Consider the following 15,482-nt stretch of genomic DNA (forward strand, 5'->3'; position numbering starts at 1 on the left):
TTCATTTCAGTTAGACTTCCTCACAGTGGGGAACATGCCACAGGCTTCATGGAGAGGTTGGCACTTGGCAATCTTAGCAGAACACAGGAGTAGCCTTTAACAGCTTGGTGCTCCCAAATGTTTTGTACCCCAAATCCCATCATTCCAGGTGATTCCAGGTCACACTGGCTGAGGCTGATCAGGCTTTTGGTCCAACATCTGGAAGGTGCCAAGGTTGGGAGAAGGCTGTTCAAGAGGGATACAAATACCAAAAAAATACACAAAAAACCCCAAATAGATTTGGTACACCTTGAATGAGACTGACATGTACGTGTACTTCATTTCTTAGGGAAAACCCCAAAAAGGAAAAACAGGCCCTGGGTATGGCGCACATGCGTCCCCTGGAATCTTGCACAGCTCAGGGAGAGAGGGGTGACATCTAACAGTATCTTTGAACCAAACTAGAAAGGAGATAAATTACTTGGGCAAAAGGATTATATTTTGAAACTTGTTACAGATAGGTAGCCGTGTTGGTCTGCCATAGTCAAAATAAAAAAATTCCTTCCAGTAGCACCTTAAAGACCAACTAAGTTAGTTCTTGGTATGAGCTTTCGTGTGCATGCACACGATATCTGAAGAAGTGTGCATGCACACGAAAGCTCATACCAAGAACTAACTTAGTTGGTCTTTAAGGTGCTACTGGAAGGATTTTTTTTATTTTGAAACTTTTTACAGATTTTGTGGAATACAGAGAACATTAGATGTTCATATTGGGTAAGTTCCACCCAATTGTTTATGAGCAACAGGAGATAATATTTTGATATCTTCCCTTTTTATCTGACTTCTTCAAACACATGTTGTTATGCCAGTAGTGTAATCAAATATTCGTGGGTCACATTTTGAGAAAGTTATGTTGGAACTTTGTAATCCTATGTGCACTAACTGAACTCAGTGGGACTTTCTTCTAGATAAACATGCACAGATTCACACTGTGAGTGTAGTAATTCTGGTGATACAAGGTTTTTCAGAAGTAGTTTTTCTGCATTCTTTCTTACTCCCAGGAGTCACAGGAAAACCTAGTAGTGGACATGAAAGATGGGAATCATATTAGTTTTCAGCCACAAATCTGGATGGAAAATGTGTGACTAGAATGAGGAAAAGTAAAAATGTGATCCTGGGTGGGTGAGCTGATAGCTGTTAGGATGGATTTCTTTCTTATTATCTTTCTTCCAACATCCCCTAGTCAAAAGGAAAGGATACTTAAGAGACCTAACAACCTTTTGATTTGTCCTTGACCCAATAGTATGAATTTCCTGCAAACAAAAATTAGGTTCCATTTTGTTCCTTTTCAGGCTTATTCCAGGAAAATGGAATCAACAGAGGCGATAGTAGACTCGGCAAACAAAAGTGAGCATGAGAACTTGGGGCCTCAAGAGGAACCAACGCCTCTCAATCCTCTCCTGAGAGCTTGTCTCACTGGTGACACAGAGGGAGTACAACAGATTTTTGAGGACCTGGAAGATCCTGATCATGAAAAAGCCAATCAGCTTTTAATGGAAAAGGATATTGTGGGCAGAGGCCTGCTGTATGCAACCTGTATGGCTGGGCAGAGCGACGTTATCCGGACACTGGCAAGATATGGGGTTGATCTGAAGGATAAGACGGCCCGAGGTACATAACTGACCAGTTATGCAAAAAATGTACTCCACAATTTTTTTACTAGTTTGCCTGCTCATACTTTTTTCTCTGTAGTTGGGGAAAAAAAGCCCTCTCTACCTGGTTGTCTGAGGGTGATCCTTCCTCTCTGCAGAACACCATGCAAGCAGTTCATAACAAGTCTGTTTTTCCTTAAAATGCCCTAAAAGGCATTATCAGAACATAACAGTTTTCACCTGGAATACATTGGACAGATGTACCTATATTTATTATTTACAAAATTTGCACCATCTGTTTAGCAGGCAAAAGTTGGGTTTTCTTTTAAAATCTATAATATTATTGACAGGACAATGGGAAACATTTTTTAAGAGATCACTAAGAACAGACTACAATTTAAAAAAGGATGTATTGTATCTTGAGCACAAAATCCCTTTTGTACCAGAACCTTAAGTAGACACTAGTTGCTTGTCTGTTTGTAAATGAATGCTGATAACCTGCTTTTAAAAATAATAATAAATGAATGGTTTGAATCTTAAGATTGAGATGCTAAAGGTACATTCTGGTTAAAATATAGGTTTCCAAGTAGCTGGTTATGTTTGGTTGTTTTGTGAATGAAGAGAGAGAGAGAGAGAGAGAGAGAGAGAGAGAGAGAGAGAGAGAATGTTATAAACGGGTATTCTATATACAACTACACATTCTAATTTGGCTCACTCTCTCAGGTTATACACTCCTCCACTGTGCTGCAGCCTGGGGACAACTAGAGACTTTGAAAACTCTTATAGAACTGGAAGCTGACATTTATGCAACCACCTGCCGGGGTGAAAAGGCTAGAGATATTGCCTGCCGATATGAGCAGACAGAATGTGTTGAATTCTTGGATTGGGCAGGTAAGAGCGGTAACACCTAAGCTTCTTTGAGATGTGGATCTGATCTTACTCATGATAAGACCATAATTCTAGACAGGTGTAAATGAATATGATTTGAACTGCATGAAGATCCTTTGGACTGATTCAGTGCTGGATTTTGGTCAGAGAAACGTAGCTTTGCCTCTCATCTCGGTCACCAAGATTGGGTGGCATCCTGGTCTCCAAGCCTTAGATCCCCATCCATACAACAATGCTCTCAGTCTTGTTTTTCAACTACCCTGTCTGGTTTGGTGCCCAACTGCCACCTAGTGATCTTCCTTCAGTGAGATCAGGTCTGCAAAAATTCACAGTGAGCCTAGAAAGGCAGCTCCTAACAATGCATTCTGTTATGCTTCTTCTCACTACAGGCTCATCACCTATTATTTGAAGAATAGCATAAAAGACACTTAAACAAATAAAATTTGCTGTCAAATATCAGTCAGTTGTAACCAAAGAAAACAGTGTCATTCTTGCACACAGTCTCATAGTGGTTTACAGTAATCCCTCATCGTACGTAGGGGTTTGGTTCCAAAAATTGCACATATAAGCAAAAATTGTGTATAATCAAATCCTTGGAACTGCTCCGCAGCTAATGAGTGAAGGGGAGAGAAAGAGCATCTCCAGTATCACCAGAGCCAGTCAGCTGAGTGCGCCAATGGTGGACAGCATTGTTATGGCGGCCCCTGCATTGCGGTGACCAGTGCAACCAAACCAGTCACACTACCTTCAAACTGCCTCAGACCTTTCCCAGCAAGCAACTTTAGAAGGCTAGTGGTGCTTGTGCAAGATCTTACAGGAACTCAGACTGTCCCACAAAATCTTGCAGGAGTATCCCAGAACCTTCCAGAGCCAGCATGCTGCACAGGCCTTGCCCAGCAAGCAAGGTGAAGAACTTAAAAGCTCTTTATGTGTTGGGCAGCCCTGATTGGACCCAGCATGAAAAGAGCTTTTAAGCTCCCTGCCTTGACTTGTACAATTTCAACCATCCCACCTTCAAGCCATGTTTGATTGAAATCATGCAAGTCAAATGCGCTTGAACTATCATGGCCTCGTGACCAGCCTTGAATGTACCATGATCAGCAGGCGCTTCTGAAAACGAGTGCCAACACAGTGCAAGTTACTGTGTCCAACTTTTTAACTGACCTCTGTTCCTATGCCTTTAATAGCAGCTTCATCTGCAGATATTAGTATGTGATAATGCTTAACTGTATACTGTAAAACACTTTAATTGCTGGTTTTCATAGAAAAAGAAAAGTCAGAAGATGAGACACTAAACTGATTTTTTCTCTAGGATGCTAGGTATCCTAAAAGCAAGAAAGCTGTGTATAAAAAGCTCCATGGTCTTTATCAGGGCATAGCTAGTCTGGTGCTGGTATGCATGGGAGAGGTTTTATGGTGCAGCAGCATTTAAGCACGTTACACCATATATCTGATGTTGTTGTAACAAGCACCCATTTCCAAGACACAGTCCTATGCCAAAATGTTGGCAGCCTGGACAGGCCTTTGTTGGTTAAAAGTGTGGGTGCCTGAGTGTTTCTGTGTCTTTCCGAGAGTACTGTGGCATTTGTATTGTTTCGAAGGCACTTGGGTGGCAATGTCTTGCTGTTGCCATCCTTCCATTGGCTTCCACCACGCCTGGTTGCAGAGGGGGAAGTGTCCTGCAGCAGTGCTGTAATGGACACTAGCAGTGGTGTGCGATGAAATTTTTTGTAGGGGAACAGTTAGGGCCAGAGGCAGCAGCTTGCCAGGGCAGTTGGGGGGAGGGGGCTGGTGTCATGCCCGTGAGCATCGTGCCTCCTTCCCTAAGCTGGGCAGAAGCTTCCTGGGCTTTGGGAAGGAGGCACCAGGCCTCTGACAGGATGTGGAGCTCTGCTGCCTCCTTCCTAAAGCTAGGCAGACTTTGGGAAGGTGGCAGGAGGGCTCTTGGACCCGTAGGAGCATTGCGCCTCTCTTCCTAAGCCAGGCAGAAGCTTCCCGGGCTTTGGGAAGCAGGCACTAGGGAAACATTTAGGGGATTAGCCTAGTCTCCCTAGTCCAATGACTGCACATCACTGGACACGAGTGGCGTGCCTATTAGTAGTGCAACAGTCTGAGCTTTTTCAATGCATTTAATTTCTTATTTTTATGTTATTCTGTACTGGGGCTCATTAGAAGGGAGGGGGCTCCTCCTCTTCCCCTTCCCTGTAATTTCTATGAGTATATTTGCATAGTACAGGTCAGATGGCTATCTCTGATATATGTATGAAAACTAGCCACCTGATCTGCACTTGATGGGTCCACCTCAGATGCCAAAGTGTCTTGGGTCCAAAATGGCACCTCCTACCCCACCAGGGAAGATCTGCATGAGACCTACAGGTATAGGGCAGTATACAAATTTAATTAATGAATGAAGGAGAAGAAGAAACAAGGGTGAAGAAAGATAAACATCAATATTTATTATGGTTTTCGAACAGTTCCGGAAGTCGAACGGACTCCTGGAACGCATTCTGTTTGAGAACCAAGGTATGACTGTATGTGTATTTTAAAATGTGAATAGTCACATAACACTTTTTAAAAATATTACTGATTTTAAATATAGATTTTACATTTTAATGCAAAACAAATATCCCCCTACCCTTCCTCCTACTCAGTTCCTGCCAATGTTTGACTTGAATGCTAAAACAATTTACTTTGCTTAAAACTATCTGTACTACCAGCCTAGTTCCTTAAAAAAAACTTTCTTTATTTGGAATCAGACAGCGGGGTGGGTGCCTGAATGTTTTTACAAACCCAAGGATCATGTTCTCCTGGCTGGACATTCAGAGTACTATACAGGCCAGTGTATAGTTTACAATGGAACATAGGTGTGAGTCCTAGTGATTCAGACCAAAGGCCTGTCTAGTCCAACGGTGGCTAGCCATTGTAGAATGGGCATACCTAGACATTGGTGAAGTGGCACCCACCAAGGCGGCAATCCCAGTGGGGAGTGAAAATCGTGCCACAGGTGAGTGTGCGCACAGGCAGAAAGGGCCTGTGAATCCACCTTTTCTCCTTCCAGCTTTAGCTGTGCCCAACTTGGCTGGAGCCATAGCCAAGGCTTCCCTATGGATCATCGCTCTCACCAACTCCCTGCCTCAGGCAGCAGGAGGAGCAGGCATTTGTCTTCAGCATGGCCGTCTTTGCAGTAATAGTGGCCCCCAACACATTACAGTTGGGGCATGAGGGGAGGAGGAAGAGGCGAAAGAAGGAAATCTGAGGAACTTGCCCTGCTGAAGTGAAAGGGTGATGGAGCCGTGAGGGAGGTGGGAAAGCTGGGTTGCTCTTTGCCCCTAGTAGAGATGGACAGACCAATAATAATACTTTATTATTTGTGCCCCAGCCGTTCTGGGCTGTTTCCAACGTACAGTGGTGCCCCGCAAGACGAATGCCTCGCAAGACGGAAAACTCGCTAGACGAAAGAGATTTCCGTTTTGGAGGTGCTTCGCAAAACGAATTTCCTATGGGCTTGCTTTGCAAGACGACAATGTCTTGCGAGTTCCTGCTGGTTTTTTCCCCTTTCCCCCCCTTTTTCTAAGCCGCTAAGCCGCTTATCAGCTGATCTGATCAGCAGATAAGCCGCTAAAAGCTGCTAAAAGCCGCTAATAGCGCCAATCCATCAATGGGCTTGCTTCGCAAGACGAAAAAACCGCTAGACGAAGAGAATCACAGAACGGATTCTTTTCGTCTTGTGAGGCACCACTGTATATAAAAACATAATAAAACTTTAAACCTTAAAAAGCTTCCCTATACAGGCTGCCTTTAGGTGTTTTCTAAAGGTTATAGTGTTACTCATCTCCTTGACTTCTGATGGGAGGACGTTCCACAGGGCAGGCACCACTACTGAGAAGCTCCTCTGGCCGGATCACTTCTCGCAGTGAGGGAACTGCCAGAAGCCCCTTGGTGTGTGACAGGGCTCTCTGGCACTGCTTGCAACACCTGGGAAAATGGATCCTCTCCCCCCTCCAACCCCCATGTGCAGTGGCTGGCTTTGGCTTAAAGCAGTGCCCTTTGCAATGCCAATATTTGGTGCCCCTAATAGTGCAACCGTGTATATGCCTGCTCAGAAGTAAGTCTCTTTTGAATTCAGTGAGACACTTCCTAGGCCAGGAGCTCTGTCTCGCTCACCCCATAGTCAATTTGTTTGTTGGCTTCCACAGTTTCTCCCAGCTTTGCAGGCACCAATACAGCTCTTTGCAAAGGGCACAAGGGAGCCTAGGTATGCCTCTGAGAACGGGAGAAAGGTCAAGGTCAAGAAATTGCTCCATTGTGATGAGGTCCTGAAGCTACCTTGTTAATTATAGTATCATGCCCACCTGAAGACATGACTGAACAGGGGATACCTCAAATCTAAATAGTTAAATTGAGTTGAAAACCAGCTGTGGTCCACACATTTAACAGTGAGGGGAACACAGCAAGGCACATTCACTGGTGAGGATTCCATGTTTAGTTCTTAGCTGAGTCAGGATGATGTTCTACATGGTGTTTGTGGGATACATTTGATTGCATTTACTGTATTTGATTTGGTTTGGTTTGTGTTCTGCGTTGCGTTGGCTTCCCAGGAAGAGTTTGTGTGGATTGGGATGGCATACACACACACTGCAACGATGAGTACTCTTCTATATCATTTCTGTAGGGAGTGTGCATGGCAGCCTCAGTGACTAAAGGGAAGAGATGTTCCTCAACAAGGGCTGCAAAAAGTGTTATTGCTGACTGACCATGCAATGGGTGGCAGGCACAGCTGTTCCAAGGAAAGGGAGGGACGTTGAAGAGGAAACCAAATATATCAGACCAGGTTTTGCTTGGTTGCTGAGGGATATTTTCATGCCCTGATGTCTTACACTGTTCTGTCAGGTGAGTTCAAGCTCACGTAAACTTGAGCCTCTGTCATTGCATCTCTTGTCCACCCTCTACTTTCCTTGGAGTCACCTGCCTGTTTGCCTGCTTTTTAGGTTTCATGCATTATGACCCTTTTTGCCTTTTGTTCCTGAGCAGAGGCTATATCAGGATAGCAATGGAAGGGAAATCCTTTTTGTTTGCTGCTGCCATAGAAATGCTACCTTAGTGGTAAGGCTAGCTATGAAATATATTGAGGAGGGCTGGTATTTAATTGCTAACTTAGTATTTTTGTTACCAGTGAAAAAGGAATCTTCTGACAGACAAATGCAGCATTGTTTATCCTAATTGTGCAAAACTGAACTTGCTTAATACAGCAGGGTCATATGGAAGAATCACAGCATATCAGATACAGGCTTTAATTTTTGGGTAGATTTTTTTAAAAATAAATGTTTAATAGCCTTTCATTTGGGCCTCTTTCACCTCAATCATCCACAAGATTCTTCATTAAATTCTTCTCAAAAAGGTTGATCAAGCATGTTGAGATTTTTGCCGTTTATTGTGTTACCCTGTTGACTTAAGAGTATGATTGGAAAGATTGTGAAAGGAAGAGCTGAACATAGCAGGGAAGAACCTGGGTTTCATGCATTCATGCATTATGTGTCTCCGCTGGAGCTGTGGTTGTGGGGACAAATTGGGAAGAACTGTTCGTCTTCATCAAATTCATCTGCTTTGCTCTTTTTGCTTAATTTGCGATATTTGACTTCTTTCTTGTAACGGTGAGCAACATGCTTCATGTATTTCATCATCTTGGAGGTGTTGGCCACCAGCCTGTAGAGCATTTTGTCCATGTTGTGGGTGTATTCATCATTCACTTTGGTAGCAACTGGAAGTGCAGGTGCTTGGACAATTGTCCTACAGGGCTGAGAAAAATGGAAAAACAGGGAGTAATACTTTGCATTGAAAGCAATTTACAAGTTAAATAGTGTTGCCATCTCTTTCACTGACTCTATTATGCCTTTTAAGAGGAATTTGATGTCTGAAATCCCTGTACTCCTGGTCTTAGATTGCTGTCCTGGATTTGACCCTGTGGCATAAAAAACAACGTCTCCTACTCCTTCCCTTTGGCTTTATGGTAGTACAGTGGTACCTCTGGTTACGTACTTAATTCGTTCCAGAGGTCCATTCTTAACCTGAAACTGTTCTTAACCTGAAGCACCACTTTAGCTAATGGGGCCTCCCACTGCTGCTACAGCGCCGGAGCATGATTTCTGTTCTTAGCCTGAAGCAAAGTTCTTAACCTGAAGTAATATTTCTGGGTTAGCGGAGTCTGTAACCTGAAGCGTATGTAACCCGAGGTACCACTGTATGCTCATTGGTCTTCTATCTGCTGTTCTGTGAAAGCTGAGCTTATTAGATAGCGAGATCACTTGATTCTTTAACATATAAGTAGGTATAAGTAGGTAAAAGTATAAATTAGGCACATATTTAGCCAGTTCACTGTAGAGTCCCAGGTGGTTCAGTTGTTCAAAATTTAGTTTTTTGTGTACAAAGTACACATTGGGCATATCTACACACCAGACTATACATGGTTTTGTCCTTGCAAAGAATTAGTGAAATCACAGTTCTGAGAGTGCTAAGGATCTCTCACAGAATTGTCAGCTCATACTACAACTTCCAGGGTTCTGTAGAGGAAATTGATGTTAAATAAAACCAGTAGATTTATAGTGTGGCTGTGCTCACCTTGTCCTGACACGTGTTACTTAGAAAGTACTTCTGACTGGGATCAGCATTAAGACTCATGGTTTGTTTTTTTACATATATTTTTCTATTAAATTGGAATCTGAGTTAAAGGTCAGAAATTAAAGCTAGGGAGCCAGACAATGTGCTAATTGAGAATATCTTACCATTGTGGGTTTCGCCAGTGTCAATTTCAGTTTCAGTTTGGTAAACAGGTAGTGGACAGCTAAACCACACACTATGAGGAATGCTACTTTACAACCAGCATACACAACTTCTAGAGACTCTTTGGATAGTCCTAAGCCAGTAAAACAATGGCATACTTGACACATTGAATCACGAAAACAGTTAGATTGCTGTTTAGTCGCCAGTAGTTCCAGATCCTGTGGAGTCATTTCCCAAGCAACTCTTGTCCAAGCTGGTCGTTCACAAAAGCCAATAACATCTTGAAACAATAAGACTGTCCAAAGGAGAGAAACCTGACAAGGACCTTGAGAAAACATTCTGTGAAATTTTCAGCAAGAAATGTCTTCTGCTAATTGATGTTCCCTGTGTAGGAATAGTAGCAAATAACTGTTTAAGTTCATATTCATTGTCTAAAAAAAGATTTAAATAAATCAAATAAATCCTTCCATCATGACCAAGCTCTCAGCCTGAGCACTGGAGAGATTTGAATGTAGGCAATATAATCAACCCATCAGCTGGGGAAGGGTTCTGTGATGTCATAAAGGGGGATCCTGATCTTTATACATGAAAGCTTCTATGATGTCATTATGATTGCAAGATTTTTCTCAGTAGCACTTTTCTCAGTGCAAAGTATGGAGAGTTTATAAAACTGGGAATTTTCAAAAGCTTACTTTATATTTGTCAGATAATTCAGGGGGACATGGGTGGCGCTGTGGTCTGAGCCTCTTGGGCTTGCTGATTGGAAGGTTGGCAGTTTGAATGTGTGTGATGGAGTGAGCTCCCACTGCTCTGTCCCAGCTTCTGCCAACCTAGAAGTTCGAAAGTAGATAAATAGGTATTGCTGTGGCAGGAAGGGAAATGGCGTTTCCATGCACTCTGGCACTCATCATGGTGTTCTGTTGCACCACATGACCCGGAAAGGTGTCTGTGGACAAACAGCAGCTCCCTTGGCCTGAAAAGCAAGATGAGCGCCACACCCCATAATCACCTTTGACTGGACTTAACCGTCCAGGGGTCCTTTACCTTTTACCTTTACATAATATAATAGTACAGTTGGCTTATGAATTCTGGAGGATGTATGCAATTGCAAGGTGAAGGGATACTACATAGTCATTTGGATGAGTCTTATTACCTGTATACCTGAAGGAGCGTCTCCACCCCCATTGTTCAGCCCGGACACTGAGATCTAGCGCTGAGGGCCTTCTGGCGGTTCCCTCATTGCGAGAAGTGAGGCTACAGGGAACCAGACAGAAGGCCTTCTCGGTAGTGGCGCCCGCCCTGTGGAACGCCCTCCCATCAGATGTCAAAGAGATAAATAATTACCTGACATTCAGAAGACATCTTAAGGCAGCCCTGTTCAGGGAAGTTTTTAATATGTAATGCTGTACTGTTTTTAACACTGATTGGGAGCCGCCCAGAGTGGCTGGGGAAACTCAGCCAGATGGGCGGGGTATAAATAATAAATTATTATTATTATTATTATTATTATTATTATTATTATTATTATTATTATTACTACTCCTGAATGAGATCCAACATAGCAAGGTAGCTTCTCCTTCCTTTCCTCCCTTCACCTTGGGAATCACTGCACACCCTGAAAATCTGTTCCACAGGGCTGGGGAACACTCTAGAGCAGTGGTGGCGAACCTATGGCACGCGTGCCAGAGGGGGCACTCAGAGCCCTCTCTGTGAGCAAGCGTGTCGTCCCCCAAGCAGGGCCGTAGCTAGGAGGTAAAACTGGCACTCCAGCACTACAGGAGACTTCTGGCCGCTTCCAGTATGGTCCCAGCACTGCTAGGGCACTGTTTTCACCCTCAGGGCTGCCCAGGGGTGTGGGGGGGGGGAGGGCTTGTGCCAGGAAACTGCCACTCCATCCAAAGCCTGCACCACCGCTACTCAAGCCCATCTGCCATCGCAACCAAACCTGACGGCCGCCTCTGAGCTGGTTCCGCCTCCCCACCATCATGCTCGGTTGCGCCCAACCTGCCTTCCTGCTCTGCTCTCGGGCGCATTTAGAGCTGTGGTAACCCTGGCAAGCAGCTGAGCAGGTGTTGACTTTTGATGTGCCAGGGCCTCCCTCCAGTCTGTTGTTCCTAGTCGGAAGTAAGCCGCCTTGAGTTCAGCAAGGTTAGACAAATTATCAGCATGCATACAACAGCAAAAATCACATTAATTGTTCAAAAGCATGCGAAATGCAAACCTTTACCTTTCAAGAAAAAAGTTGTTTGTATCATTGTAACTCTGTTATTATGTTTTTCATTTAAGACAAAAGATGTTAATGTATGAGTTGTTTTTTCTAAACTAAAACCTCAGTATTCAGGTTAAATTGCCGAGTTGGCACTTTGCGATAAATAAGTGGGTTTTGGGTTGCAGTTTGGGCACCTCAGTCTCTAAAAGGTTCGCCATCCCTGCTCTAGAGCAAATTATGGGGGCATTTGAGGGGCTATAGGGGGAAGAAGAGAAACTAGAAGTCTCGTTGTACAAGCTGGTTTTTGTTACACAACATATTAGAAGTCAGTCAATGCAGTAACATAGAAGCATTTAAAAATAGTATTAGACAAGGCATCTCATACTCCTGATAACCAAAAAGCATGGCCTAGAATGAAAATTTATTAAAAGTTGTTCATTTTTTCTGCACGGTTATAGACTTATCTCAGTTTTGTTAAGTGTTAAATAATTAGTGTACTGGATTTTGAAGCAAAATGAGATTGTTTTACTAATCAATATTACAGAAAATTGACTTTATTTAAATTCTACTCTTATCAATGCCTTTAAAAATTCAAGATTATGCAAATATAAACTAAGACTCCACAGTGAATGGTAGAGAGACCCTGGCTGAATTCAGCTGTAAACCAAGATACAAATGACCCTTGTGCCCTCCATGTAGCAACAGTACTTTGCTCATCACAAGTGAGAATAGTTTCTGAGGAAGTTGGAATATGAAGCTGAATTCAAAGCATGGCTTTATATCTTGGTTTGGTCCAAAGCAATTAACCAAAGTTTCCCAGTTCAGACATAACAGGAAATTATCCTTAACAGAGGATTTCCTGGTTTGTTCACCGGAGCACATGGACAGAGGAGTGAAGCATACTGGGGGACTTGCATGCGGGGGCCAAGACTCATTCACATGATGGCTTATTGAGCTAATTATGATCATCTGAAAGTGGCCACGCTGTAACTGTGTGTGTTTCAGTGCTCTGTACATCCTGGGGGTACTTATAGGAAGAGAGTTGAAGGGTGTCCAGGACTCATAATCTAAGGCCTCCTTTGCCTAGTTTCTCTTTGGTGTGTCTTGTCTTGCCCATTCATTTCCATAGGAAGCCAGAGGTTACAAAGTATGTATTTATACTGAATAGTAGAGATACAACAACATCACAACTCACAAAAGGGCATTCAGTTCCCATTTCAGATTGAACCGAAGACCTAGTTGGGGTGGGGAACCTCAGGGCCACGGGTCTAACGCCATCCTCCAGGTCTGTCTGGCTGGCTCTTGGAACGCTCTCCAGACCACACCCCCTCCCTTGCCAACAGTCTAGGCAGGTAAAAGGCATTATCACCTCCACCAGTAGGCCTAATCCACCACTTGCCCCTTGAGTGCATTGAACTGTGATATTGCATCTTACCTGCCTGGATGGAGAGATAAGTATGTGGAAACCTCTAGATTTGAAAAGGCTTGAATGTAGCCTGTTTTATAAAGGCAAAAGTCACACATGTTGCTTCACCCCGGTTTTGCTTCTGGCCATGTCTCATGGGTATGCAGCTCACAGAAGGTTGTCCCTGGGGCATGTGGCCCTCCCAGTGGAAAAGGTCACCCGCCCCAACTCAGAGGGAAGTCCGTAGGAGAAAGGAAGAATAGCTGTCCTGTAGTGCATCATTAGCCCCTGCCAAGATAGCCAGGTGATGCTTTTGACTCCAGCAGTTGGGGGATTATAAAAAGGGACTGTTTTTTGGCATGAAAACCATGAAACAAATACATCTTTATCTTGAATGCTGTTGTGTCCTCAAATTTTCTGTTACTAAAGGGAATGTGCTAAACTTTGACACTATGTAATATTTATTATTTATTTATTCATTCATATTTATATACTGCTTGATTGTAGAAAACCTCAGCGTCTCACATTATATGAGCACTATGGTAAGAGACTGGTAATTGATAACCTATAGGTACCGTATTTTTCGCCCCATAAGACGCACCGGCCCATAAGACGCACCTAGATTTTAGGGGGGGAAATAAAGGAAAAAAAATTTATTTCCCCCCCAGGTGCGCTGCGCTAATCCAGAAGCTTGGGGCAAGCTGAGCTCAGCGCGCCCCAAGCTTCTGCGTGCCGGCAAGCAGTCCGCTGCCGCCCCAAGCCTCCCGCACCCGGCAGGAGGTCCCGCTGGGTGCGCAAGGCTTGGGGCGGCAGCGGACTGCTTGCGCGCACCTAGAAGCTTGGGGCGTGCTGAGCTCAGCACGCCCCAAGCTTCTGCATGCCGGCAAGCAGTCCGCTGCCGCCCCAAGCCTCCCGCACCCGGCAGGAGGTCCCGCCGGGTGCGCGAGGCTTGGGGCGGCAGCGGACTGCTTGCGCGCACCGAGAAGCTTGGGGCGGGCTGAGCTCAGCTGGCCCCAAGCTTCTCGGTGCGCGCAAGCAGTCCGCTGCCGCCCCAAGCCTCGCGCACCCGGTGGGACCTCCTGCCGGGTGCGCGAGGCTTGCAGACACTCGCCCGAAGCACCACTGTATATAAAAACATAATAAAACTTTAAACCTTAAAAAGCTTCCCTATACAGGCTGCCTTTAGGTGTTTTCTAAAGGTTATAGTGTTACTCATCTCCTTGACTTCTGATGGGAGGACGTTCCACAGGGCAGGCACCACTACTGAGAAGCTCCTCTGGCCGGATCACTTCTCGCAGTGAGGGAACTGCCAGAAGCCCCTTGGTGTGTGACAGGGCTCTCTGGCACTGCTTGCAACACCTGGGAAAATGGATCCTCTCCCCCCTCCAACCCCCATGTGCAGTGGCTGGCTTTGGCTTAAAGCAGTGCCCTTTGCAATGCCAATATTTGGTGCCCCTAATAGTGCAACCGTGTATATGCCTGCTCAGAAGTAAGTCTCTTTTGAATTCAGTGAGACACTTCCTAGGCCAGGAGCTCTGTCTCGCTCACCCCATAGTCAATTTGTTTGTTGGCTTCCACAGTTTCTCCCAGCTTTGCAGGCACCAATACAGCTCTTTGCAAAGGGCACAAGGGAGCCTAGGTATGCCTCTGAGAACGGGAGAAAGGTCAAGGTCAAGAAATTGCTCCATTGTGATGAGGTCCTGAAGCTACCTTGTTAATTATAGTATCATGCCCACCTGAAGACATGACTGAACAGGGGATACCTCAAATCTAAATAGTTAAATTGAGTTGAAAACCAGCTGTGGTCCACACATTTAACAGTGAGGGGAACACAGCAAGGCACATTCACTGGTGAGGATTCCATGTTTAGTTCTTAGCTGAGTCAGGATGATGTTCTACATGGTGTTTGTGGGATACATTTGATTGCATTTACTGTATTTGATTTGGTTTGGTTTGTGTTCTGCGTTGCGTTGGCTTCCCAGGAAGAGTTTGTGTGGATTGGGATGGCATACACACACACTGCAACGATGAGTACTCTTCTATATCATTTCTGTAGGGAGTGTGCATGGCAGCCTCAGTGACTAAAGGGAAGAGATGTTCCTCAACAAGGGCTGCAAAAAGTGTTATTGCTGACTGACCATGCAATGGGTGGCAGGCACAGCTGTTCCAAGGAAAGGGAGGGACGTTGAAGAGGAAACCAAATATATCAGACCAGGTTTTGCTTGGTTGCTGAGGGATATTTTCATGCCCTGATGTCTTACACTGTTCTGTCAGGTGAGTTCAAGCTCACGTAAACTTGAGCCTCTGTCATTGCATCTCTTGTCCACCCTCTACTTTCCTTGGAGTCACCTGCCTGTTTGCCTGCTTTTTAGGTTTCATGCATTATGACCCTTTTTGCCTTTTGTTCCTGAGCAGAGGCTATATCAGGATAGCAATGGAAGGGAAATCCTTTTTGTTTGCTGCTGCCATAGAAATGCTACCTTAGTGGTAAGGCTAGCTATGAAATATATTGAGGAGGGCTGGTATTTAATTGCTAACTTAGTATTTTTGTTACCAGTGAAAAAGGAATCTT

General features: G+C 44.4%; 2 protein-coding genes across 4 annotated transcripts in view; one reads left to right on the top strand and one right to left on the bottom strand.

Moving 5' to 3' along the window:
- LOC308587853 (ankyrin repeat domain-containing protein 45-like) overlaps window positions 1–15,482 on the top strand; it is a 57,521-nt gene that overhangs the window by 1,436 nt on the left and 40,603 nt on the right. For 2 of the 3 annotated variants that reach the window (XM_081195684.1, XM_081195685.1), the window contains exons 2-3: window positions 1,332–1,650; window positions 2,355–2,522. In XM_081195684.1, coding sequence (XP_081051810.1) covers window positions 1,332–1,650; window positions 2,355–2,522 — 487 coding nt within the window. Of the gene's footprint in view, window positions 1–732; window positions 971–1,331; window positions 1,651–2,354; window positions 2,523–15,482 lie in introns of those variants that run through there. The other variant, XM_081195686.1, reaches the window with a different exon arrangement.
- LOC308587369 (uncharacterized protein) lies at window positions 8,048–9,806 on the bottom strand (the record flags this gene model as incomplete). The annotated part of the gene is made up of 2 exons (XM_081194919.1): window positions 9,299–9,806; window positions 8,048–8,314 (listed from the first exon to the last, which is right to left on the bottom strand). Exons 1-2 carry the CDS (start codon window positions 9,632–9,634, stop codon window positions 8,048–8,050), a joined length of 603 nt encoding a protein of 200 aa, XP_081051045.1. The 5' UTR covers window positions 9,635–9,806.

Source organism: Podarcis bocagei (genome assembly GCF_964188305.1).
Source record: "Podarcis bocagei genome assembly, chromosome: 5".
In the NCBI taxonomy this organism is placed as follows: domain Eukaryota; kingdom Metazoa; phylum Chordata; class Lepidosauria; order Squamata; family Lacertidae; genus Podarcis; species Podarcis bocagei.